Below are 23,013 nucleotides of genomic sequence, written 5' to 3'. Positions count from 1 at the left end.
CTATAATTGGTAGCAAAAAGGAAAGTACTATGCAGGCAAAGCGTCCTGGCAATGGCATACCTCACCTGGGTCTGGGGTGTGCAACAAGCGGCTTTGTTGGCCCAACAGCCTGGAGCTATGATGAGGGTGATAGCAGTAGGACCTACTTCTCTCCATCATGCTCGATCACTTACCCCTCTGTGGTTTCGCCAAACCGATCTTGTCAACCGTACCACAAAACCCACTCCAACTGAAAGCTCGCTTAGCTCTAATCATGCGTGTCTCTTCTAAAGCTACCTGCAAGTCTAGTCCTAATCATGTCTCATGCCATAGCGTTCGTTGGTAGCAGGCCAAGTACAGATCGCCCCTGCTGTTAGAGTACTACGTACACAAATTTGAAAATCATGCTGCGATTGCACGTTGACAAGTTGACCAAAAAAGCAGATCTGCAGCTTTTCATCTGACGAAGCTTTCCTGGGATTTGCATTTGCATGCATGCATGCTGGTGGACAGATATACGGGACTGCGCGAGAGCCCCTGAGGCGACGTTAATACGATGCTCTGTGATGGACTGCTCGCTGGTAGATCAGTGACAGTGACAGTGACAGTGAGGGCTGCAGCCTCAGCGCCCCGTGTGGACAAACTTCCAAGCATCAGACCATAATCATCACCTCCCATGTCCTCCCAAGGACAAGGCCCCAAATCTCGTTGGCGCCACGCAGTATGGGTATAGGTAGAGTGTGACATCCGCATCGGACAAAAGGTGTCAAATGGCCATCTAGTGCCCCATGTATGATGTACTCCCGTACCCGCTGCATCTACCGCTCTTTCGCCAACGAAGACGACTGATTACCGTGCCTTATTAATATTAACCTCGGAAGCATGCACGAGACGGCGCAGTAGATGCTCAGGTCATGGATCGCGATCGTACGAATTCGTTCGTCGCGAAACAAGCTCGATCGACTGCTTCAAGCAGTCAGTAAATTTGCCAGTCTTTTTTTTTTTATAAAGCAATTTGCCAGGTTATAAAAAAGGGGGATTTACCGAGTTCACCAGAGCACGAAGAAAGCACGCCTGGCACTTGCAACGCCTGGCCTTGAGAATTCTTTTACCAGGATCTGTCTCGTAGAGAGGTTGTTGCTTCGGAATTCAGGCCGTCCAGTCCAGAGGTTGGGTGGCCGAAGTATATAATTTGGCGACCAACCAAATCTAGGCCACCGCAACTAATGGACGCCAGACAAAACAAATTTAGACCCCCGACCCGAGTGCCTGACTCGGTGCAACTCTGCCATCCATACCACCAACCAAATGTCAGCATCCGTCTCGATACGGCTGGTGGCCGCGCATCACTGGCCTAGCCGCCTAGCCCATCGAACTGCGACGACTCCGCGACGCCGGCCGGACGCCGGACGCCGGATCGGAGTCAGGACACGCCCGCGAGAAACCGGCCGGATCAGCATCAGCCCGTGCCCGTGCCTCTTGAAAGGATGATGCCGTAGGTGGAAACGGGCGCGAGGACAGATAGAATAGAAAGACGGAGGCTGGACGCCACCGGATCGGACCTCGACAGACAGACAGACAGCGAGACGGCACGGTGGTTTTTGCGGGGTTCCGAAGGGATCACGGGGAGTGCCGCCGCGAAGTGGTGTGGAGTGGAGTGGCGTGGCGTGGGGGCAGCACATGAGCCGAGTACAAAAGCCGACGGCGACGCCCGCATATCGTCGAATAGGAAAAAAAAAAAAAAGGCGGCCACCTCGTTCTCTCCCTGTCTCCGAGTTCCTTTGATTTCAAGTATGCGTTATTTTTCTAGTGATGCTACTGTGCTAGCTGTTAGCTGTAGCTGCACCGGCCAGCCACCGGCTGCTGCCCGGTCTAGTGGTAGCCCGGTCCCGGCGAGTCCACACCGAACCGAGCACAGTGCTGCTGGCGTACTATTTTGTGGACTTCTATAGCATTCTTTGATCTTTGAGGCGATGACTATCATTGCCGACGTGAGAGATGCGTGTGGCCACATGCAACAAAAGCATCGTATACATGCACACACCCGCTAAAACCGTTCTTTGTTTGCTAAATTAGTTCACCACTTCACCTATCTATCAGTCTAACATACGGAGTAGGATCATACCCATAGTCCATAGACAAGGTGAACGCACGCGGTTAAGCATAACTTGCGGCTACGGGTGAATCAACTGTCGTGCTTTTAATAAAGGACAAAAAAAATGAAATTAGTCATTTCTATTTATGGCGAAAATTCTCAACTTTTTCTTTTTTTTTAAATGGGCATAGTCCGCAACGGAATTCAGAAGTCATGAGCAAGGCCTGGGCATCGGAGGCGACGGGAGAGGTGTTTGGTTGTAGCATAACAGATCGCACTTCACCTTAGGCCTTAGAGCAACTTCAGCCCAAGTTCCTGAATTAAACCCTTAGACTTTTATTTACAAGCTATGATAAAAAAATAGAGGTTCAAATTAAAACCCAACTCCAATGAAAAAGATAGACCAAGTTCTTATCTCATATATTCTTGTCTTGATTTATGGGTGGGGAGAGGAAAGTGGGTGTGATCTATTGGATAAGGGGGTTCTAGATATGAGGGACTGAAACTATAATTTGGGAGGGCATGTAAAATGGGAGCCCAAGTAGGAGGTGGGTTGGAGTTGATTTTTTTGGATCAAGTCCCTAGATTTCAAATAGGGACTTGTTTAGGAGGTGGGCTCGAGTTGCTCTTAGGGTCATTTTGGAACGCGGATTTTCAGACTATAAACATAGAAAACGATAAATATTCCTCATTCTAAAAAAGGTCTTAGGTAAGTATGATCAAGTTAGCAAGTTAGTAAGTTTTTTCGACAAATAATAATAGATAATATTTCACATGTCATAACGTAAAAAGGTGTAATGAGGTTCTCTTAGCATAGCAAAAATGTTGTTCTAAATTTCCTAACCACACTTGACACTCACTAGTCACTACTACATACTCCATCCATATTGGTAATTTAAGTCATTTTGAACAGCAATACGATAGTTTAAGAATAACTTTGACTTCTTATTTTTATAAAAAAATTTATTGAAAAGTAATATATATATATTTATGAAAGTATTTTTTAAAACAAATATATTCATATGGTTTTTTATATTTTCAAACTCAGAGCTACTCATGATTTTACATTCCTAATGTTTGACCCAAGTCTTATCAAAAACTTAAATTATTAGTATGGAGGGATTTAAGCAACATGGCTTTTGTGTAGAGAGGGTTCAATCTACAATTGTCTCTACAGTGAAGTTCAAAATGAAGCGTCTCTAAAAAATGCATTTGTAAAGAAGGCTGCTATTTTCAGCTGCTTCTTGTGTTTGATTCTTGCGTTGCCTAAGTTATGGGTCTAGCTTGAGCGGCTAGTTAGTGTATAAAACATCTAGATTCTTCTGGTGATTCGTATCACAATACAATATTCATAGCAATAACAAATTATAAGTGCATATTAATATCACTCTAATCTATTCTGAATTATAAGACGTCTAATCTTTTTAGCTATGTACATTATTTTAATTATGAATTTACATTTTAGATATAGTATATATCTAACTGTATAATAAAAACTATATAGAGCATCTCTAAGGGTTATGTATTTTTAATTTTGTATTTGATGGAGTTTTCAAAGTTCCAAATAAAAATGGCAAGAATAAAAAGACGTGATCTCCAACAGTTTTGCATTTTCACTTGGCATTTGAGGGAATTTTGGGCCTACACTTTTTTTCTCGGCTTGGCGCGTGATTTTCTTCGTCGCCAATAATTCTTCGCGCGTCACACGCCTTCGTATTGCGGCATTTCTCGCTCAGCCGTCGTCGCCCCGTCCAGGTCCTCGCGCCGCGTCGTTTGGTCCTCACCCGTCATGAACCTCGCCCGTCCTGAACCTCGCCCCGTCCTGATCCTCTGCGGCAAAGCTTCGCGGCAAAACTTGGCGGCGCTCGCGTGTGGAGGAGTCACGCGGGCGTGGGGACGTTCACAATTTGCAAAGCCTAAGGGGCTTGGCATATATGCCAAGTCTAGACCTCTAAATGCCAACAAATTGCAAAGTCTAAATGCAAAACTATTGGATAACATATTTTAATTTTTTTTTTGCAAATTAGTAAATGCAAAGTCTAAATGGATAACTCTTGAAGATGCCGTACAAAGTCTCTTTGTATTACCTTTGCTTATCGTGGAGGTCGGCGGAGAGTTACAAGCAATCGCACATGATACAGTCTCAGATAATAACAAAATGACTTGGGTGTAGTATCGTCGTATTTTTTGAACATAAGATATTTTTATATATATTCAGATGAAGCAATTGCTCAGAAGTCTTGTCTGCTAACCAAAACAGATTGCAAATTGAATAAAAAAAACAAATTGTGTTTTGAGGCAGATAAATTAGTTCGTAGATAACTCTCCACAACCCCTGCTATTCGTGAGAGTTCGTTTTTCTCTACCAGATTTCAGTTAAGGTCTAGTTGGTTACCAGGGATTCTTTAGAATCCAGATAAAAAAAATCTAGAATGTTTCATTAATCATTAGATTCAACTCCATCCATCCTAAAAATTACAATTTTAGCATCCATGTCAGTCAATCGAACTTAAGTTTGATCAAAATTTATAATAAATATTTATTATTATTTATGCTTCCAAATAAATATATTTTGAAAAGTCTTCTATAACTAATCTGAACCATTCTCAGTAGATAGTTTTATAAGGTTGTTTTTCCAATACAATAAAATTTTAGATGAAATACCCACTTTCAATGTAATTTTTTATTTTATAGTTTAATAGACATTTAATTTCATGACTCATAGATAGTTGGTAATCATACCAATAACTCATTTCTTCTCTCTTTTCTTAAATACTATGCCATGTCATAAAAAATACATATGTGACAACTTATTAATGCAAATGAAACTCACATGAAACTCTCACTAAAACTGATGATACTTATTTTATATCATTAACGTTTGTATTTTTCATATAAATTTAGTCAAAGTTCAAAATATCTGGACAAACTTATTAACGTTTGTCTAATCCATTCTTTTTAGACAGAGCTAGTATATCTACGTGTAAATTTACTAAAATCTAATATATTTAATAAATTTTAAAATTCTAAATTGTTTATCCAGATTTGAAAAAATCCCTGGAAACCAAAGGGGACAATAGCAGCAGCACTTTCTTGGTTGTCTTTCAGCCTGCTGACAGCGAAGCACTCATGCGTCCGACAGCGAGAGCAGCCGCTGCACTGCACAGTACGAGTACACAGCAGCACTGGCAGAAGGGCATTTCAAAAGATTTTAAAAACCTGCGGCACAAATTAAAAAACGAACCGGTAGAAGCCAAACCAAATCTTTGTATTTTACACTTCGCTTTTCCCCTCCTTTTTCCCACAAAAAAAAAAAAAACACTCTCTCCCCCAACTCCCACCTGCTTCCTTCGCTTCCCTTCATCCCCACTCCACCAAACCCTCGCTTCGCTGGGACTGGGAGCAGAGCAGAGCACAGCGGAGCAGAAGGTGGCGAGTGGAAGCAAATGGCCAATGAGTGGCGGTGGTGGTGGTGGTAGCATACTCCTCGCCTTTTCTCCCCGCCTCCCGCGCTCTGGTTGTTGCAGCGAGTGGGAGCGGGAGGACTCGTGCTGCCTCCGTCGCTTCTCGGGCACGCCTCCCTCGCCTGGATCTGGGCCGCGCGCGCGAGATCCTGAGCTCCGGGCTGGAGAGCTCCCGTGCTCCGGGTGGGAATTTCTTCGGTCGGTTGATGCGTGTTGGTTGCGCTGAACTAGTGCTGATTCGCGCTTAACTGGTCTGCTGGTTCAGTGGCAGCTCAGGTGACGGCGATGGAGCCCGCGGTGGCTACAGCGGGTGAAGGCCAGCGGTTCAAGCGGATTCCGCGGCAGGCGTGGTCGGGAAACCTCGAACTGGATCCTCTGGTACGTCTCGCTAGCTCCCTGCTCGTCCGTGTTTGTGGCCCGGGGTGGCTGATTTGATGGTGCTGGCGTGATTTTATTGGTTTTTTGGGGGGATTGCTGTGTTGTTGTAGTCAATGTAGTGTTGAGGGAAGCCCGAGGTGTTTGAAATGTGGTAGAATGGTGTTCGGGATCTCAATGTCATACTGCTTGGTGGTTAGGGTTTAGGAGTTTCTGAATGCGTTCATGCTTTGCTGAGAGCTCAGGAGTGTAAACTGATGTCAGTGACGCTTAGTGGTGCAGTGCCACGAGTATCACTTTATTGAGGTGAAACTGCATTGTGCTGCACAAGAATCTTCGAATGGCTTGGAGTCTTCAGTTGGGTTATCCATGTTGGATAAATAACAGCTTTATGTGCTCGGTACTCAAAGGGTGTATAATTTTTTTTGGATTGGCACTATTCGGGCAATATTTTGTTCATATGGATAATTTTGGCATGAAAACAGAGGGCTACACCACGCCTTAATTTTTTTTTTGCTTTGTTTGCAGCTTTGCTCATGGCATTTTGAGATAGAATTACCCAACCGTTTCAAAAGTTATTTGGCGTTATGCATTGTGCTTGCGTGTGTTGGACCAGGATCGTCGAGGCAATGCTGCGGCAGCCTGGGTGATTTTAAGAGCATTTATTATTCCTGCATACTAGTGTAGTCCATTCTGTTGCTAGTAATTCATTTTATTCCTTTTTATTATAGCTCCAAAATCAAGTAATGATACCTGATTTTAAGAATTTCAGGTGATGTCAAGAGCTAAGTATCTTTTCATCTGTAAAAACTAAGTCCCTTTTCTATTTTCAGCTCAATGAAAGCTTAGATCAGTGGCCACATCTAAATGAGCTGGTACAGTGCTACAAGGCTGATTTTGTGAAGGATGACTGCAAATATGGACGGTATGAGAGTGTCGCACCACCGTCTTTCCAAAATCAAATTTTCGAGGGACCTGATACTGACATAGAAACAGGTAATCCATCTTCCTTGCTGCTGAATGCCTGTATTAATTTCACATGTATCTTGGAAAAGTTTTATATTCTTGCCGTGTCACAGAATTGCAGCTTTGCAACGCAAGGCATTCCAAGGCTGAAGATGCTACCGAAGATGATACGCCAAGCACCTCAGGGAGGCAAATATATGAAACTGAATCAGCTGCTTCATCTTCAAAAGTGGTAAGGACATCCTCTCTGGATTTCTTTTCATCTGCAATTAATCTTAGTGCTTTTATAGTGGACTAATTCACGTTGGATAAGAACTCATGCTTGATTCTTTATGTATTTTTTTTTGTCTGTGATTCTTCGCGTCCAATCACTTTTAGTACCTTTTCCATCGCTTTCTGAGTTCCTTTGCTTCCCGTGCAAACAATTTCTGTCAATGGAGCTATAATACTGGTTGAAGACTGGTAAAATCATTTTAAGCCTTTTGAACTAACACACCGTGGGTTTTAATTTTTTAAAGCTCTCATGCGACAAATTTTCCTCCCAAGTTATTGTAATCAGTATCAATTCTCATCTTGATGTTGGGCATTAACAGTATCTTTATCATCTGTGTTTTCTCAGCACTGTAGTCTGTCACCACTGCCAGCATATGAACCTGCATTTGATTGGGAGAATGAGAGGTCTTTGATATTTGGCCAAAGGGTGCCAGAAAGTATACCTGCAATAAGCAACAGGTTGCTTCAGCACACAGACTAAAAAAACGCGTCCATCATTTCTTTCTCCCCATCCTTCTTCTGGTGCTCTGATCAATGCTTATTAGTTAATCCTGTTTTAAATTATTCTTTACTGATTACAGTGGCTTGAAGATAACTGTCAAGGTACTGTCTTTGTCATTCCAAGCTGGATTAGTCGGTGAGCAAAACTAGAATATTTTGTGATTGCTTCTTAACTTCTGTACTGTAATGTATCTCATTTACACTTAACAACACAATCTTAACTTTCTGTTTTCATGATCTATCATGTGCAGAACCTTTTAGTGGAACAATTTGCTTGTATAACAGAGATAGAAGAGAGAAACTGTCAGAAGACTTCTATTTTCACATACTTCCAACAGATATGCAGGATGTAAGCTCAGTGCAAATTGCTTTCTTGTTGTTTCATATCTACATATATAGAATATTTTAGCATGTTAACTATGTTAAGTTTCCACTTTAATCAAATTTCTATTCTTACTAATCATTTAACTTCCTATGGACTTAACAGGCTCAGGGTTCCTTGGATCGTCGAGGCGTTTTTTCATTGGATGCACCTTCACCATCGGTCTGCCTTTTGATTCAATTGGAAAAACCTGCTACTGAAGAAGGGGGAGTAACACCTTCTGTTTATTCTCGAAAAGAGCCTGTAAGTTAAAAAAGCATTCTTCATTGTAATATTAGTGTTGTGCTCCCTACATCGATTGTGTGTTCTCATATTATTCCTGCACTCAATTTTTTTGTGTGTCAGGTGCACTTAGCTGAGAAAGAGAAGCAAAAGCTGCAAGTATGGTCTCGAATCATGCCTTATAAAGAGTCATTTGCATGGGCCATGATTCCTCTGTTTGAAGGTAACCATGCGGGTGGTCTTAGTGATGCTGCTTCTCCTAGCAGTCCTTTAGCACCGAGTTTATCAGGATCAAGTTCGCAAGATAGTATTGTGGACCCTATTTCAAAGCTTACTTTAGATGGAAAAGTCAACCATTACTCAAGTGGAAGCTCAGTTATTGTAGAGATATCAAACCTAAACAAAGTGAAGGAAAGCTATATAGAGGACTCCCTCCAAGTAAGAAGGATTGGTGCCGCACATTCAGTTAATGTTTGTAATTTGGTATGCTAAATAGTTATAACTTTTGTCTCCTATAGGATCCAAAACGGAAAGTACATAAACCAGTGAAAGGAGTATTGAGATTAGAAGTGGAAAAACTTCATAATGGCCGCAATGATGTGGATAACGCTTCTGAAGGCGGAAGCATGGCCAATGATTTAAATGATGCTGGTGACATCAATAATGGCAGAAGCAACAGAAGTAGCTTTGATGGGATTCGCAGTTCTGTGAATTCTATTGCCATTGGCCAGAAAGATGCTCATCACAATGGACACATTTCTAATGCTGAGAATGGTGACAGTGTAAGTGGCTGGGTACGGGTCATATAGGATAACACTTACTTTTCTGTTTATCTGTGATACATTCTTGTGTTATTCATGTTATTCTGCTTAGAGGAGATGCACTTTCTTATTGCAGTTTCAAGCTTTTGACTTTCGGATGCTGACCCGAAGTGAGCCGTTTTCACAACTTTTTCATTGCCTCTATGTGTACCCGTTGACTGTTAGCTTGAGCCGCAAAAGAAACCTGTTTGTTAGAGTGGAACTGAGAAAGGATGATTCTGACATCCGAAAGCCTCCATTAGAGGTTTGCTTGCTGAATTATTTGTCCTCCTGTTGAATGTTGGTGTCTAGTCAAACATCCTTATCCATTAGAGATGTGGGCTTCCAGGCTGTTCATCCTAGGGAGCGGAATACGATGCTACAGAAGTGGGGCCATACACAGATTGCTGTTGCAACAAGAATGGCTTCCTACCATGATGAAGTTAAAATCAGCCTACCTGCTCTTTTGACACCCCAGCATCATCTTGTGTTCACATTTTTCCATGTAGATCTCCAAATGAAACTTGAAGCACCAAAACCAGTATGCATCATGTTCCTTATTAGTATGGATTATGCTTAGTTGTTTAGTTTGCTCATGTCTGACATGTTCTTCATTTCTTCAGGTGATCGTTGGGTATTCTGTACTTCCACTGTCAACACATATTCAGTATGCATCATCTACTCAGTTATTTTTCAGTGTAGTAGTAATATTATATTACTCTTTGTCACTTGTCAGCTGCTTCAGATGCGAGATCACATCCCATTCCCAGCCATTGCTGTTTTAGCCTTCAAACTTGTTCAATTTGTGTGATCCATAACTAATATCATGTTATAGCATGAAGTTAGTTTCGGTGGTGAAGAAAGGTTTATCACTAAAACTTAGGGACAATAGTTCGTATGTTGTACTCCTTCCATTCCTTTTGTTAAAACTTTTCTAAGCATTTCTTATTTAAAACTATTGAAAATATAATAATTTTAAAGCATTTTCAAGAAAAAAAATTGTCAATACCTTTTTTCTGGAACAATTCTTCATAGTTTGTGTGTGAGTGAAGTGTACCAATGGTCCCTAAACTTGTTTGGAGATGTCCCTTAGGTCCCCTAAGGTCTGCAGTTCCATGTCTCTGAACTTGCTAAGTACTCCCTCCGTCCAAAAAAAATGTAAATCTCAAGTATTGAGGCCAGATTAGTGTGGAAATTATGCATGTGCCCCTCCCACGTGCTGGTTCACAGAAGTAATAGTTGCATTGGGATAGTTCCAACTTCCACACAAGTTCAGAATATTATTTTGCTCATCAGGCAAACGCGTGTGGATGAGAATGACCGTGGAGATGGATGGATAGGGATGCTGGGCAGTGGGTGCATTTGGATTTTTTTTAACAGATGGATTCCACACGAAACTCTGGTGTCTACAGTACTATGTTTACATTCTTCTGGGGACAAGTTTTGAATGTCAGGATTCCATTCTTTCGGGGACGGAGGGAGTAGTTCACTTAGGTCCAAAAACTCCCTGATTAGTGTTAATCTGTCTACTTCGATCTACCTGGCATCCAGAAGGTGTCACTCCTCTCTGGCAGGTGTTGCTCAATCTGTGAGATAGGAGGAAGAATAGAATTGAGAAACAAGAGAGTGGACTCACCAACATATGGGCAGTTACAGATTGATTAACAAAGTTTTGGCCCTGAGGAGAAACAAGAGAGAGATGGACTCACCACTACATGGGTAGTTACAGATTGATTAGCAAAATTTTGGCCCCCAGTAACTCACTTAGCAAGTTCATGGTGTGGACATAAAACTGCAGATTTATAGTTACCGGACCTAGGTGAGAAGTCGTTTAGGGACCACTGGTGCACTTTACTCTTTATGTATATTATTAGTGGTCAAACTTTCTGAATTTATGCAAACAACATATTTGTAAGATCTGAGTGTGTATCATTGATGTTATATCTGGTTCACCCAGTATGTAATAAAAATGTGGTGAATTTTGGATCAGAAACAGTACTTAGATTTGTATTATACTAAGAGAAAACTGCAGCGATACATGATTTAGTAACATGGATGTGTATTGTATGTCACCTTTTTTCTTTTACTATGTTAAAAAGAAAATTGTGGACAAGCGATAATGAATTGGAACTAATACACTACAACTTTTCTGCATCTATAATAGGTTACTTTCAGATGTGTCCTTGCCAATTTTGAGAGAGCTTGTTCCACATTACCTGCAGGAAAGTGGAAAGGTTTGTTTCTTGATTTTGTGTTTCTCAGTTCCACCTTAATTGAAATTTCATCTATGGAAGTATATCTGCGGTAAGATTCTTCTCTAATTTTCAATTTTTATACAGGAGAGAATGGACTATCTGGAAGATGGAAAAACTGTTTTCAGGTTGCGTTTAAGGCTATGCTCATCATTGTTCCCAGTTAATGAAAGGATAAGAGACTTTTTTGTTGAGTATGACCGCCATACTCTACATACAAGTCCCCCATGGGGTTCTGAGCTTCTTGAGGTAACTATTCTGCTTCTGGCCAATGTGGAGGATTGATGTTGCTTTCATGATTAACACAGAAGCTAGAGATTTTGCTTTTGTGGTTAGCAGATGTTTTATCTTCTGTGCTTATATTTCTAGAAGTAGCCAAATATAATCAAGTTGTATAAGACAGGGGAACCTATCTTTTCCTTTGTTTTCCTAACCCCATTTTCTTTATGAAAGATGGTTACTAAATTTCCTTTGTAATTTATTTTCCTCTAAGAATTGCTTTCTTGTATTACATTTGCATAGCCTTCCATGCTAAAGGTACTTCGCAGTAGATACCAGTGCTATACACTGACTGATTTTGGGATGAGATTTTTGCAGGCCATAAATAGTTTGAAAAATGTCGAATCTACTGCATTATTACAATTTCTGCAACCAATACTTAACATGCTGCTTCATCTTATTGGCGACGGCGGTGAGACCCTTCAGGTTGTTAGTTCGTTACAAGCTCTTATGCATAATTTTTTTACACAATTTTCCAGACCTACATATTTGTATCAGATTATACTCCGTCATATATATCTACACTTAGTATTCGATGCTAAGGGTATTAATGGCTACAACATTGCTGTTTTGCAGGTTGCTGCATTTCGAGCCATGGTTAACATTTTAACCCGGTAATTTTGAGTTTTCTTGTTTTATTTAAGTTACTGCTACAATTTTTACACAATTTTTGTTATGCTAGTTTCCTTATTAAGTTGTACTAGGCTACTAGCAATCCATGCGGATCGAACTTCTTGAATTCCTATTCTCTAACATTTAGAAGACCAACTATTTGCTGGAGGAGAGAAAGATCAAGCCTTTGGATCAAGGGTGTCATTGTAGTGGAAATCCCATATATATCCATGTATTTTGTAAACATATTATCTTCTTCTTATTATGGACTGTAGTTACTACAGATGGCCTGCACGTGTTAAATATTGGAATGCTGTTAACATGGGCAAACTGTTAACATGGCCTGTACGTGTTAAATATTGGAGTGCTGAATTGTGCTTCAGGGGTCCTCTTATGAATGGATACTAATATTGGCTCTAATTAAGCTAATTCTAACTCTACCAATATTCACTCCTCTAGCTCTTTTAGATTTCACTTGCAAGTTACAGTTCAGATGTGAGAAGTTGTTAAGCTTTGACAGTATGGTGTATAGTTGTCTTTTGAGGCATGTTGCACAAGAATATGGTAGCAGTGCCCTCTTAAGTAAGGTCTTAATTTATGGGATCCAGTTATCTAAGAATACAATTTGTGATTCTTTTTCTATAGCATCCATCTTCCATTATCTACCCGCAACTGTAAATAGGAAAACTGTTAATTTTTGGTTTGCAACAGTTCAGCACTCACGAGTTAGGATCACACTTATATCGTAAATTGAATTACATATGATGCATGTCTCTTGCAGTGTGCAGCAGGAGTCATCAGATGGGGCTGAGAGAAATAGATTCCTTATTAACTATGTTGATTTTGCTTTTGATGACTTCGGTGATCGGCAAGCACCTGTGTATCCTGGTCTGTCTACTGTTTGGGGAAGTTTGGCTCGGAGTAAGGTTAGCTGGGATTCTCTGGTTTGAGTTATCTATGTTTGTTGAACTTGGTCTATCACTAATACATCTTTTACTTCCTATATCTTTGTTGGTAGTGGCAGATGCTTTTGATCTCTAGCCTACCCCAACTAGCTTGGGACTAAAAGGCCTTATTGTTATTTTACTTAATCTATCGGTTATTTCCATGTTTAAATTGTATCTGTTGCATAGAAGACCCTGACAGTGACAGCTGTCATATGACTTCTAAAATATCTCAGATCTTGAATGCTGCCATGTTGCTACACCATTGTTTGACCACCCTGTATTTTGTAACTTATGAAGTCTCGAGAAATTCAAATTGTTTTGATTTTCCAAATAAAAAAGGGCTACAAGTAAAAGGGCACAGTGGGGTTAGACCCAGTGCTATGTGATAGATATGTCTATTAGGAATACCATGTAGAATGATGGAAAGATTAGGAGAACACCTCTCACCCAACGTGGGGGGGGGGGGGTGACATTGATATATATAGCCAATGCAATGGCAGGTTACATGCAATACATGGCAGGTGCTAATCATACTAAATATAGCCTTGCCTAATATACACTTTCCTAATGCAATACATGGCAGGTGCTAATCATACTAAATATAGCCTTGCCTAATATACACTTTCCTAATAGACATATCTGTATATTAGGCAGGTGCTAATCATACTAAATATAGCCTTGCCTAATATACACTTTCCTAATAGACATATCTATCACTATGTTTTCAATTTCTCTATTATTTACATTTTTTCTTTACTCTGGATGACCAAGAGGCATCTCTGCTGTTCAGTCTATTTTTTTTGAAACATAATTACATGCTTGTACTGCTCTCACTGTTTACTCTTTTGGCTTTTAGGCAAAAGGATATAGAGTTGGTCCTGTGTATGATGATGTGTTGGCAATGGCTTGGTTTTTTCTGGAGCTTATTGTAAAATCAATGGGATTGGAACAAAGCCGTCTCTTCTACCACAACCTTCCACTAGGTAGAATAACCTTAATGTTTAGTATTCTTTTTTAAAAAAAAATCCCTACATGTATATTTAGTTCTAGAACAATTGATTGTTTTCTGCCATGCTCTAGGTGAAGATGTCCCACCGCTACAATTGAAAGAAGGTGTCTTCAGGTGCATCATGCAGCTCTTTGATTGCCTTCTAACTGAGGTTCATGAGCGCTGTAAAAAGGGTTTAAGCTTGGCAAAACGCTTGAACAGCACACTTGCTTTCTTTTGCTATGATCTTTTATCAATTATTGAGCCTCGCCAAGTTTTTGAGCTGGTAAGTTAGGAAATCATTTAAAGTTTGTGCTCTCTCCCTGGTTCTTTTTGTTATATTTATGTTTTTGAATTCTCAGAGTGTCCCTGAATTGCAAAAGCGCTAATGCTTTGCCACAAGAAAGTTTTTGTGCACAAGTGATGTTTTATATGGTTCTAAAAACAAATGTATCTATTCTTCAGGTTTCATTGTACATGGACAAGTTTGCAGGAGTTTGTCAATCAGTCCTTCATGACTGCAAATTGACATTCCTGCAGATAATATGCGACCATGATCTATTCGTTGAGATGCCTGGGCGGGATCCCTCTGATAGGTAGTTTGTTGAAATATTGCATTTGGAAGCAGTTGTTGAGTGTTGACAATGCTTATATGTTCTCCATATTTTCTTGTGGATGTAAATTTTTTAACTGTCTTGCTAGTGATTACTCTATTGATTCTAAGCTTACAAGTTTCACACTATACCATATTTCTTTTCATAGACCACTAATTATTTTTTGAGCAGTAATTATATTAAGATTCTAAACTTACTAGTTGATCTGAAGTCCTGCACTTGAATCACTCAACCTGTGTCCTCTTGCTTTAAGATTTTAAATTAATCACACATAGATATGTTGACTTTGTCCCGGTCCAAGTTGCCATCCTAAAAGGCATGCATCCAAACCAAACTTTTAAAACCGACCACAATCATACATTGTGGTTTTTCGATCCTTCACATGAGAATGATACTACTTGATTCATCAGAAGTATCATCGTATCTTTATCATATACTAGAGAAGTAATGGCAAATGGTTGCATAATCGATCATGTCCATATCCTAACAACAAATAAAGGTGGAGTATCTTGAGATTCCAATAAAGAATGCAGTGAAGCTCATGGATGGCGAATATTCTACAATTTTTTTTCTCATGTTCATTTATTGGGGACCGTGTTTTGAACAAAGCAATTTTGTTCTACAGAAACTATCTCTCATCAGTTCTTATTCAAGAGATCTTTCTGACCTTAGACCATGATGATCTGTCTCAACGAGCGAAGGTAAGAAACTCAGTTCTGAGAAAACAAAATTTATTTTTATTACCACGCTTTAGCAACCCTTCATACGAACTCAGAATTATTTGAACATACATAAATTTGTAATAGGCAATAGTATTTACTTTTTTATGTATAATCATACTGTTTGGCACCCCTTGCAGGCTGCTCGGATTTTGGTTGTCCTTATATGCAAGCATGAATTTGATGCACGCTATCAAAAAAGCGAAGACAAGCTGTACATTGCTCAGCTGTACTTTCCTCTTATAGGGCAGGTATGTGCCTTGTACACTTCAAAACTAGCTATCATGTTACGATATCAGTAATCAGCATGTTATTCCCTTTGTTTGAGAAAAATACGTTGTTCTCTCACATGATTTAGTATATGCTTCCTCTGATCACAAATATAGCTGCATCTAGGTTTGCCTGAGTCACACATCTTCATCTTTGATTATCGATATATAAATTTTTACATAGATTGGTAACACAAGATTACTATTGTTGGATTCATTATGAGAAGTACTTTCGTATGTGAATCTTTGTTGTAAATCTATGTAAAATTTAAGATATTAATTGTCAGTCTTAAATGAATTTGACTTGGGACAAACTGAGATGGACTTATATTTGTGTCGGAGGAAGTGAAATATTTTCATTACATATTTCTTTGCTTATGAGAAATCATTCTTTGTTTTAGATCCTTGATGAGATGCCCGTTTTCTATAATCTGAATGCCGTTGAAAAGCGTGAAGTGCTAGTTGTCATTTTGCAAATTGTAAGGAACTTGGATGATGCGACTCTTATCAAAGCATGGCAACAAAGCATTGCTAGAACCAGATTGTTCTTCAAGCTTCTTGAAGAATGTATAACCCATTTTGAGGTTAGTAGTATGATCTTTGAGTTTTTAGAATTTCAAAAATATTTTTCAGTACAAGACTAGCACTTGTACTGCCCGTCACAGTTATTACTAGCATTCTGTTAATGTGGGCTTTGATTTTGTGGTAAGTTCTTGATGTGATTCGTATAAATACCTTTGCAGATGATTGATTGGAGTATATCTGTCTATGCGAATTCAATATTGAGTTCATACCTTTTGTATTTTTCATGCATGGACATCCTATGAATCTGAAATGCAATACGTCATACATGCATATTTAAGTTATCAAGTATGTGTGCTAGTTCAAATTACACTTACTCATCCACACCTGTTTAATTCAGTGCTAATGGCAAAATGATTATTTGACATGATGATATCACATATTGTTAAATAGGATCTGTGTATTTTGTTTACTCTTTGTCATGTACTCATGCATTTCCTTTGTTCCATTGAGCTTGAGCCGTGTTAATTCTTAATAATTTATTCAAACTTTTGAAGTTAAATGTCTTGAATTTTTCTCTGCAGCACAACAAAACAGGAGACAGCATGCTACTTGGTGCTAGTTCTCGGAGCCCAGATGTCGAGCGTCCTGCATCCCCAAAGTACTCTGAGCGATTGTCTCCATCGGTCAACGCATATTTGTCGGAGGCTTCAAGGCATGAAATAAGGGTAATTGTTCTCCAGCCCTAGTTTTTTTATTGTTGTTGGTTTTTTTCCCTTTGCCAAGGTGTAGTCTCAACACTGCTGCGCATCAGGTACAGTCCTTTATGAGGCATTGAGCATTAGTGGCACTCTTACCTTTCTTGTTGGCCTAGTCTAGGGTAGGCTGAGTGTCTCTTTAAGGATTTGCTTAGTATTTTTTTCTGTCAACTAGCAAACTAATATGCTGTTGCAGAAAATGTGGATAATAAGCATCGTCAACTCAAACCAGCCTAGAAATGGTTCAATTTGATCCCCACAGGACTTTTTTCTTTGATCTATTTAACACATTTCTTAGTTTTCTACTACTTATTTGGTTTATTTATTTTATTCCATTGAGTATTCAGAAACTGCTACTCTCACAACCAGACCGCTCCCTCAGCCTTAGTACTGCTGTAACAAGAACATTTGGTTCGCTACCAGATCCAGCATTTGGATCTCATGTCAGCAGACAGAGCTCACCAGGGACATTGCTGGCATCTGAGCTCATATTCGCGGCGGAGTGTACAACTTTATGTCATGGCTACTGTACTGTAGCTTCCGTAGTCTGGACAGAGATTATGGTACTGAATGGGTGTAGGGCAGTAGCAACAGGGCTTAGAAGATGAATTCAGGAATTGCACATTTCACAGAATTTCCTGAAACCATGAGCATAGGATCTATGACTTAAGAAGTGATGGCAGAATCTGATTCTGTATCATTTTCGGAGGAAGTGCCCTGGGTTGGTTATGCTGCTTGGTTAGATTTTTTATATAATGTTTCCAAGGGGCTTGAATGTGTTTTTGGCTGCCAAAATCTGGAATAACAATTACTAATACTATGTCTATTGAGATTTGAACATATAAATATAGTGACAATGGGGAGGTTTGGTTTGAGGAATTGGACATCCATCACATTCTCACCTTTCCGTTTGGTTTCTGGAATGGAATGGGTTGATTCACCACAGCCTTATCCCTCGCAAGCTAGTAATTAGTATAGGCATGGGGGATGGAATCATTGCACCAATTCATGGGATGGAGTCATGAATCATGATGCACCACCTCATTATGGGGGTGGTTCCTGAAACCAAACATCTGATGTTCCATGCCACTGCCTGCAATGGTAGAATTGACCGTGTGTCGAGCAATGTTTGCAAATCATGAAGTGGACTCGTCACCTGGTCGCACACTAGGTGATTAATTGTGCCTAGCCATCGCTAGTCGTGATTAGTTTGGGGCTAGTCGACAAGTCACCCAGGACAGCTTAAAGAAGGCACTTAACATATCATATTGGCATCTAGCATTTGGCATTCAGGCAGCCAACCATAAATGGAAGTGCTAAACAAGAGTGCTTACTGCTGCACATTGAAGTGCTTAATAACTTAACAATTTCATAAATCTGAAAGTTCATGATGGTAACTAATACTAATTACTAAAAGAAACTATGAAAGAAAGCTTGTCAATTGTCATAATCAAAAACCCAGTTTGCAGCATATGTTGCCTCAGCATTCAGCCATCCAAAGCACTATCCAATTGGAAAGCCCCTCCCTCTTCAATTCTGGTTCCAGATTCATCCTCCATATCTTCATCTTCATCTTCTCGAGTTAGAAAAGTGGGATCATGTCTGCCATCAAGAAGCACACCCTCCTCGCTGTTTTCATCATCTGCATTTATATCTTCAATTGTGCACTTTTAGGTCGACTATAATCACCACAAGCTGCTGTTTTCCTACTGGGACCATCACCTCGAGCAGCTCTAGGAAAATTACAACCTCTGAGATTCTGAGATGCACCTAAAGCTTCATTGGTCCACGCTGGCGGTTATGTCAGCTAGAGGATCCAGCATGTAACTACTATATGGGTGGTGGTATGGGCCTTGAATGCTACTGGGCTGCCCTGCTGAAGACCAAGTTGCTTTCTACAGGCTGATCATTCGACTAGAAAGCACCAACTGGTTGTGACTAGTCGACGATTAGTCGTCTGATCAAGTTGCTAGGGAAACTAATCGAATCGCTTCACCTAATTGATGTCCAGGGACTGATTTGTCGATTAATGGAGCGATTTGAAAACACTGGCATGTGCATATACTTCCTAAACTGATGTGAATAAAGTACCTCCTTAATTTACAGCCAGTTTGATATTAGTTATTTCTTTTCATAATGATCACTGTTATTTAATGTAGCCTCAGGGAACACCAGAAAATGGATACATGTGGAACAGGGTTAGCCCTCAATTAAGTTCCCCTAATCAACCCTATTCATTGAGGGAAGCACTTGCTCAAGCGCAATCTTCAAGAATCGGGTCAACCGCCAGGGCATTGAGAGAGTCTCTACATCCAGTACTGAGACAAAAATTGGTATATCTATGTCTAATTATCATATGCGGTGTTGCAGGTTACATGTTTCTCTCTTTAACCTGAGACAATTCCTACAGGAACTTTGGGAAGAAAATCTTAGTACTGCTGTGAGCCTCGAAGTGTTGGGAATAACCGAGAAGTTTTCAGTTGCTGCAGGCACTCGAAGCATCACTACTGATTATGCGAAGCTAGATTGTGTAACATCTATCTTAATGGGTCTTTTATCTAGGAGCCAGCCCTTGGCTTTTTGGAAGGCTTTCCTTCCTGTGGTCTACAATATATTTAATCTTCATGGTGCAACACTAATGGCAAGGGAGAATGACCGCTTCTTGAAGCAAATTGCTTTTCATCTTCTGCGGCTTGCTGTTTTCCGAAATGATTCGATTAGAAAAAGAGCTGTTGTTGGGTTGCAGATTCTTGTTAGGGTAAGCTGCTTAGCTGAATTGTAGCTTTATATGGTCTTCAATTGAATGATACTGATATAGATGTTCTTGTGGTTCTAGAACTCATTCAACTATTTCAAGAACACTACAAGGTTGAGGGTCATGTTGACAATTACTTTGTCAGAGTTGATGTCCGATGTGCAAGTAACTCAAATGAAATCCGATGGTTCTCTTGAAGAAAGCGGTGAAGCTCGTCGCCTTAGGAAATCACTGGAGGAAATGGCTGATGTGAGAAGCAAGGATCTGTTAAAAGATTGTGGCCTCCCTGTTACTGCATTGGAGGCGGTCCCTGAAGGTTCCTCTGATATTAGGTGGTCTTGGGTAGAGGTGAAACATCTGTCTAAATGTCTAGTCCAGGCCCTTGATGCTGGTCTGGAACATGCCCTCTTGGTAAGCAAAGTTCACAAATGAATTCTAGTGTGCTACCCATTATTTGTCGTGGCAAAATGGCAATCTGTAATCTGCAAAAGGAAATTAGATTTAAGACATTAACACACAAGTAATGGTAATATGCTTGGCTCTGCCACTTTATTCGAGTCCTCGACAACTGACGACATGTAAATCCAAATAATTCTTGTAGGGTTCTGCAGTGACTGTAGACAGGTATGCAGCTGCCGAGGGTTTCTATAAACTAGCTATGGCGTATGCGCCTGTTCCAGATCTTCACATTATGTGGTTGCTGCATCTGTGTGATGCACACCAGGAGATGCAATCATGGGCTGAAGCAGCACAATGTGCAGTTGCTGTAGCTGGTGTGATCATGCAGGTCGTGATCTTTGCTCCTGTACTATCTTTTATTCCAGCAATTTTGACATTCTGTATGGAGTTTTGTAACCTCTGATACTTTCTTACAGGCACTTGTTGGAAGGAATGATGCTGTGTGGAGCAAGGAGCATGTTGCTTCGCTGTGCAAGATTTGCCCTATCGTCAACACTGATGTGAGTGCAGAAGCATCCGCAGCTGAAGTTGAGGGATATGGTGCATCCAAACTAACAGTGGACTCGGCGGTTAAATATCTTCAACTGGCCAATAAACTCTTCACACAAGCTGAACTCTACCATTTTTGTGCAAGCATTCAGGAACTCATAATTCCTGTGTATAAAAGCAGAAGGGCTTATGGACAGCTGGCCAAATGCCATACATCACTCACAAACATCTATGAGTCAATTCTTGAACAGGAGGCTAGTCCTATACCATTCATTGATGCCACATACTACCGAGTTGGTTTCTATGGTGAGCGTTTTGGCAAGCTCAATAGAAAGGAGTATGTATTTAGAGAACCACGGGATGTACGTCTTGGTGATATTATGGAGAAGCTTAGTCATATATATGAGGCTAAAATGGATGGGAGTCACACTTTACACATAATCCCAGACTCTAGACAAGTCAATGCTGATGAGTTGCAACCTGGCGTCTGCTATTTACAGATCACTGCCGTTGATCCTGTGATGGAGGATGAGGACTTGGGTAGCAGGAGGGAAAGGATATTTTCTTTGTCTACTGGTACTGTTCGTGCACGTGTTTTTGACCGTTTTCTTTTTGATACACCATTCACAAAAAATGGAAAAACACAAGGTGGTCTAGAAGACCAGTGGAAGAGGCGTACGGTGCTCCAGACAGAGGGTTCCTTTCCCGCGTTGGTGAATCGCCTGCTAGTTACCAAATCTGAATCTCTGGAGTTCTCTCCTGTTGAGAATGCGATTGGAATGATTGAAACAAGAACAGCTGCATTAAGAAATGAACTAGAAGAACCACGGAGTTCTGAAGGTGATCAACTCCCAAGGCTTCAAAGCTTGCAAAGGATACTCCAAGGAAGTGTGGCTGTGCAGGTGAGGCTGTGAATCACCTTTGCAGACTTGGAAAGATTTATGAGTTTGTCACTACCGATTGCTCATTTTCTTGCCTTTTTAGCTAATTCTTTTGATATTGCCATGCAGGTCAACAGTGGGGTATTAAGTGTGTGCACTGCATTCTTATCTGGTGAGCCAGCGACAAGGCTCAGATCCCAAGAACTGCAGCAACTCATCGCTGCATTGCTTGAATTCATGGCTGTCTGCAAGCGTGCAATCCGTGTGCATTTCAGATTGATAGGGGAAGAAGACCAGGAATTCCACACCCAACTTGTCAATGGGTTCCAGTCACTCACTGCTGAGCTATCTCACTATATCCCTGCTATACTCTCCGAGCTATGATAGAGCCAGAAATTAGGTAGCATGTGAATGGTTGTTCATTCTTTCAGTTGCGGGTTACCACCAAATGTCCATATTTCCATTAGCTTTGGTTGTATAGTTCTAGGAACCGGAAGTTAACTAGTCTTAGAAGTTCTGTACCGTTTTGCAGCACCGATTCCTGATTTTGGAGTGTAAAGTTTGTATAATACCTAGTGTTATCGGTTATGCACCAGTTATGTGCTGAGTGCCATGTTTTTTGCAGTTTGCTGCTGTATCACAACGAGAGGACATTTTACAACAGTTGTATTGTGATGTTCTGTAGTGATACATAGTGCCTATTCTGGGTGAACTGTGTTTTTTTCCTGTAGGAAGTAAGCTGCTGAGAAGTGCATGTTTCCTCGCAATTTATTTATGCACGATTTGAAGTCTTGTGTCATTAAAGTCTTTCCCATAACTGTGTTTGGCAGGGTTTATTCTCAAGAGATCCTCCGGAAGAGCAAAAGCTGTTTTGAAGTCTAAAATGGCTCCGGCCTCCTTTTTTGGCACTGAAAAACGGCTCCTCCTGGTAGGGCTCTTCTAAAAGTGCCGGAGGAGCCCTACCAAATAGGTCTTAAGAGCAAGGTCTTAAGAGCAAGTATTATAATACAGTCAGCCAGCGGCTGTAAGATTTCTTTATAGCTTTCTCGCAGTCCACTCATATAATGGTTAGCTCATCACTATTAATACATGTCGCATACGTTTGTCTCATAGATTTTATTAGTTTTTATGTCTGAGCCGGCTGTAAGTTTACAGTCCGCTTTTACTCTCTCTCATCTTTTCTCTCCTCAACCTTAGCATTTAGCTGACTTACAACCTGCTATAATACTTGCTCTAAATTGATCATATTGCTGAACATTTCTAGGAGTCCACTTAAATTTAATCTCCTACATTCTCTTGGGAGGTGGGAAGGCATCCTAGACCTACATTCTAACTCTACATTCACACAGCACTTCCGTCATCTTAAACCCCCTATATTGTCATGTAAGCAATATGTTTAATTGCAACACCGA

The 23,013-nt window shown here is 40.4% G+C and overlaps 1 protein-coding gene across 1 annotated transcript; it reads left to right on the top strand.

Moving 5' to 3' along the window:
• On the top strand, window positions 5,380-22,305 carry LOC8084561 (guanine nucleotide exchange factor SPIKE 1). The gene is made up of 31 exons (XM_021451629.1): window positions 5,380-5,721; window positions 5,804-5,916; window positions 6,747-6,909; window positions 6,993-7,111; window positions 7,499-7,611; window positions 7,734-7,789; window positions 7,905-8,002; window positions 8,141-8,278; window positions 8,381-8,695; window positions 8,776-9,039; window positions 9,155-9,322; window positions 9,407-9,598; window positions 9,681-9,724; window positions 11,222-11,291; window positions 11,397-11,558; window positions 11,907-12,014; window positions 12,165-12,202; window positions 12,982-13,126; window positions 14,004-14,130; window positions 14,228-14,421; window positions 14,601-14,731; window positions 15,375-15,450; window positions 15,609-15,719; window positions 16,139-16,321; window positions 16,844-16,987; window positions 19,177-19,350; window positions 19,428-19,775; window positions 19,854-20,183; window positions 20,374-20,559; window positions 20,648-21,622; window positions 21,731-22,305. The coding sequence occupies exons 2-31, from the start codon at window positions 5,824-5,826 to the stop codon at window positions 21,983-21,985; spliced, it is 5,520 nt and encodes a 1,839-aa protein (XP_021307304.1). The 5' UTR covers window positions 5,380-5,721; window positions 5,804-5,823; the 3' UTR covers window positions 21,986-22,305.

Source organism: Sorghum bicolor, chromosome 1 (genome assembly GCF_000003195.3).
Source record: "Sorghum bicolor cultivar BTx623 chromosome 1, Sorghum_bicolor_NCBIv3, whole genome shotgun sequence".
NCBI classification, from domain to species: domain Eukaryota; kingdom Viridiplantae; phylum Streptophyta; class Magnoliopsida; order Poales; family Poaceae; genus Sorghum; species Sorghum bicolor.
Note: the sequence above shows the minus strand (reverse complement) of the source record. Positions and strands in the feature narration are given on the sequence as shown.

What these genes read in the sequence shown, in the direction of transcription:
- LOC8084561 (XM_021451629.1), top strand. Translation starts at nt 5,824, where the DNA reads ATGGAGCCCGCGGTGGCTACAGCGGGTGAAGGCCAGCGGTTCAAGCGG. An exon ending in CTTCAAGGCATGAAATAAGG is followed by an intron (nt 16,988 to 19,176) that starts GTAATTGTTCTC and finishes TATTTAATGTAG; the next exon opens with CCTCAGGGAACACCAGAAAA. An exon ending in GTCTGGAACATGCCCTCTTG is followed by an intron (nt 20,184 to 20,373) that starts GTAAGCAAAGTT and finishes TAATTCTTGTAG; the next exon opens with GGTTCTGCAGTGACTGTAGA.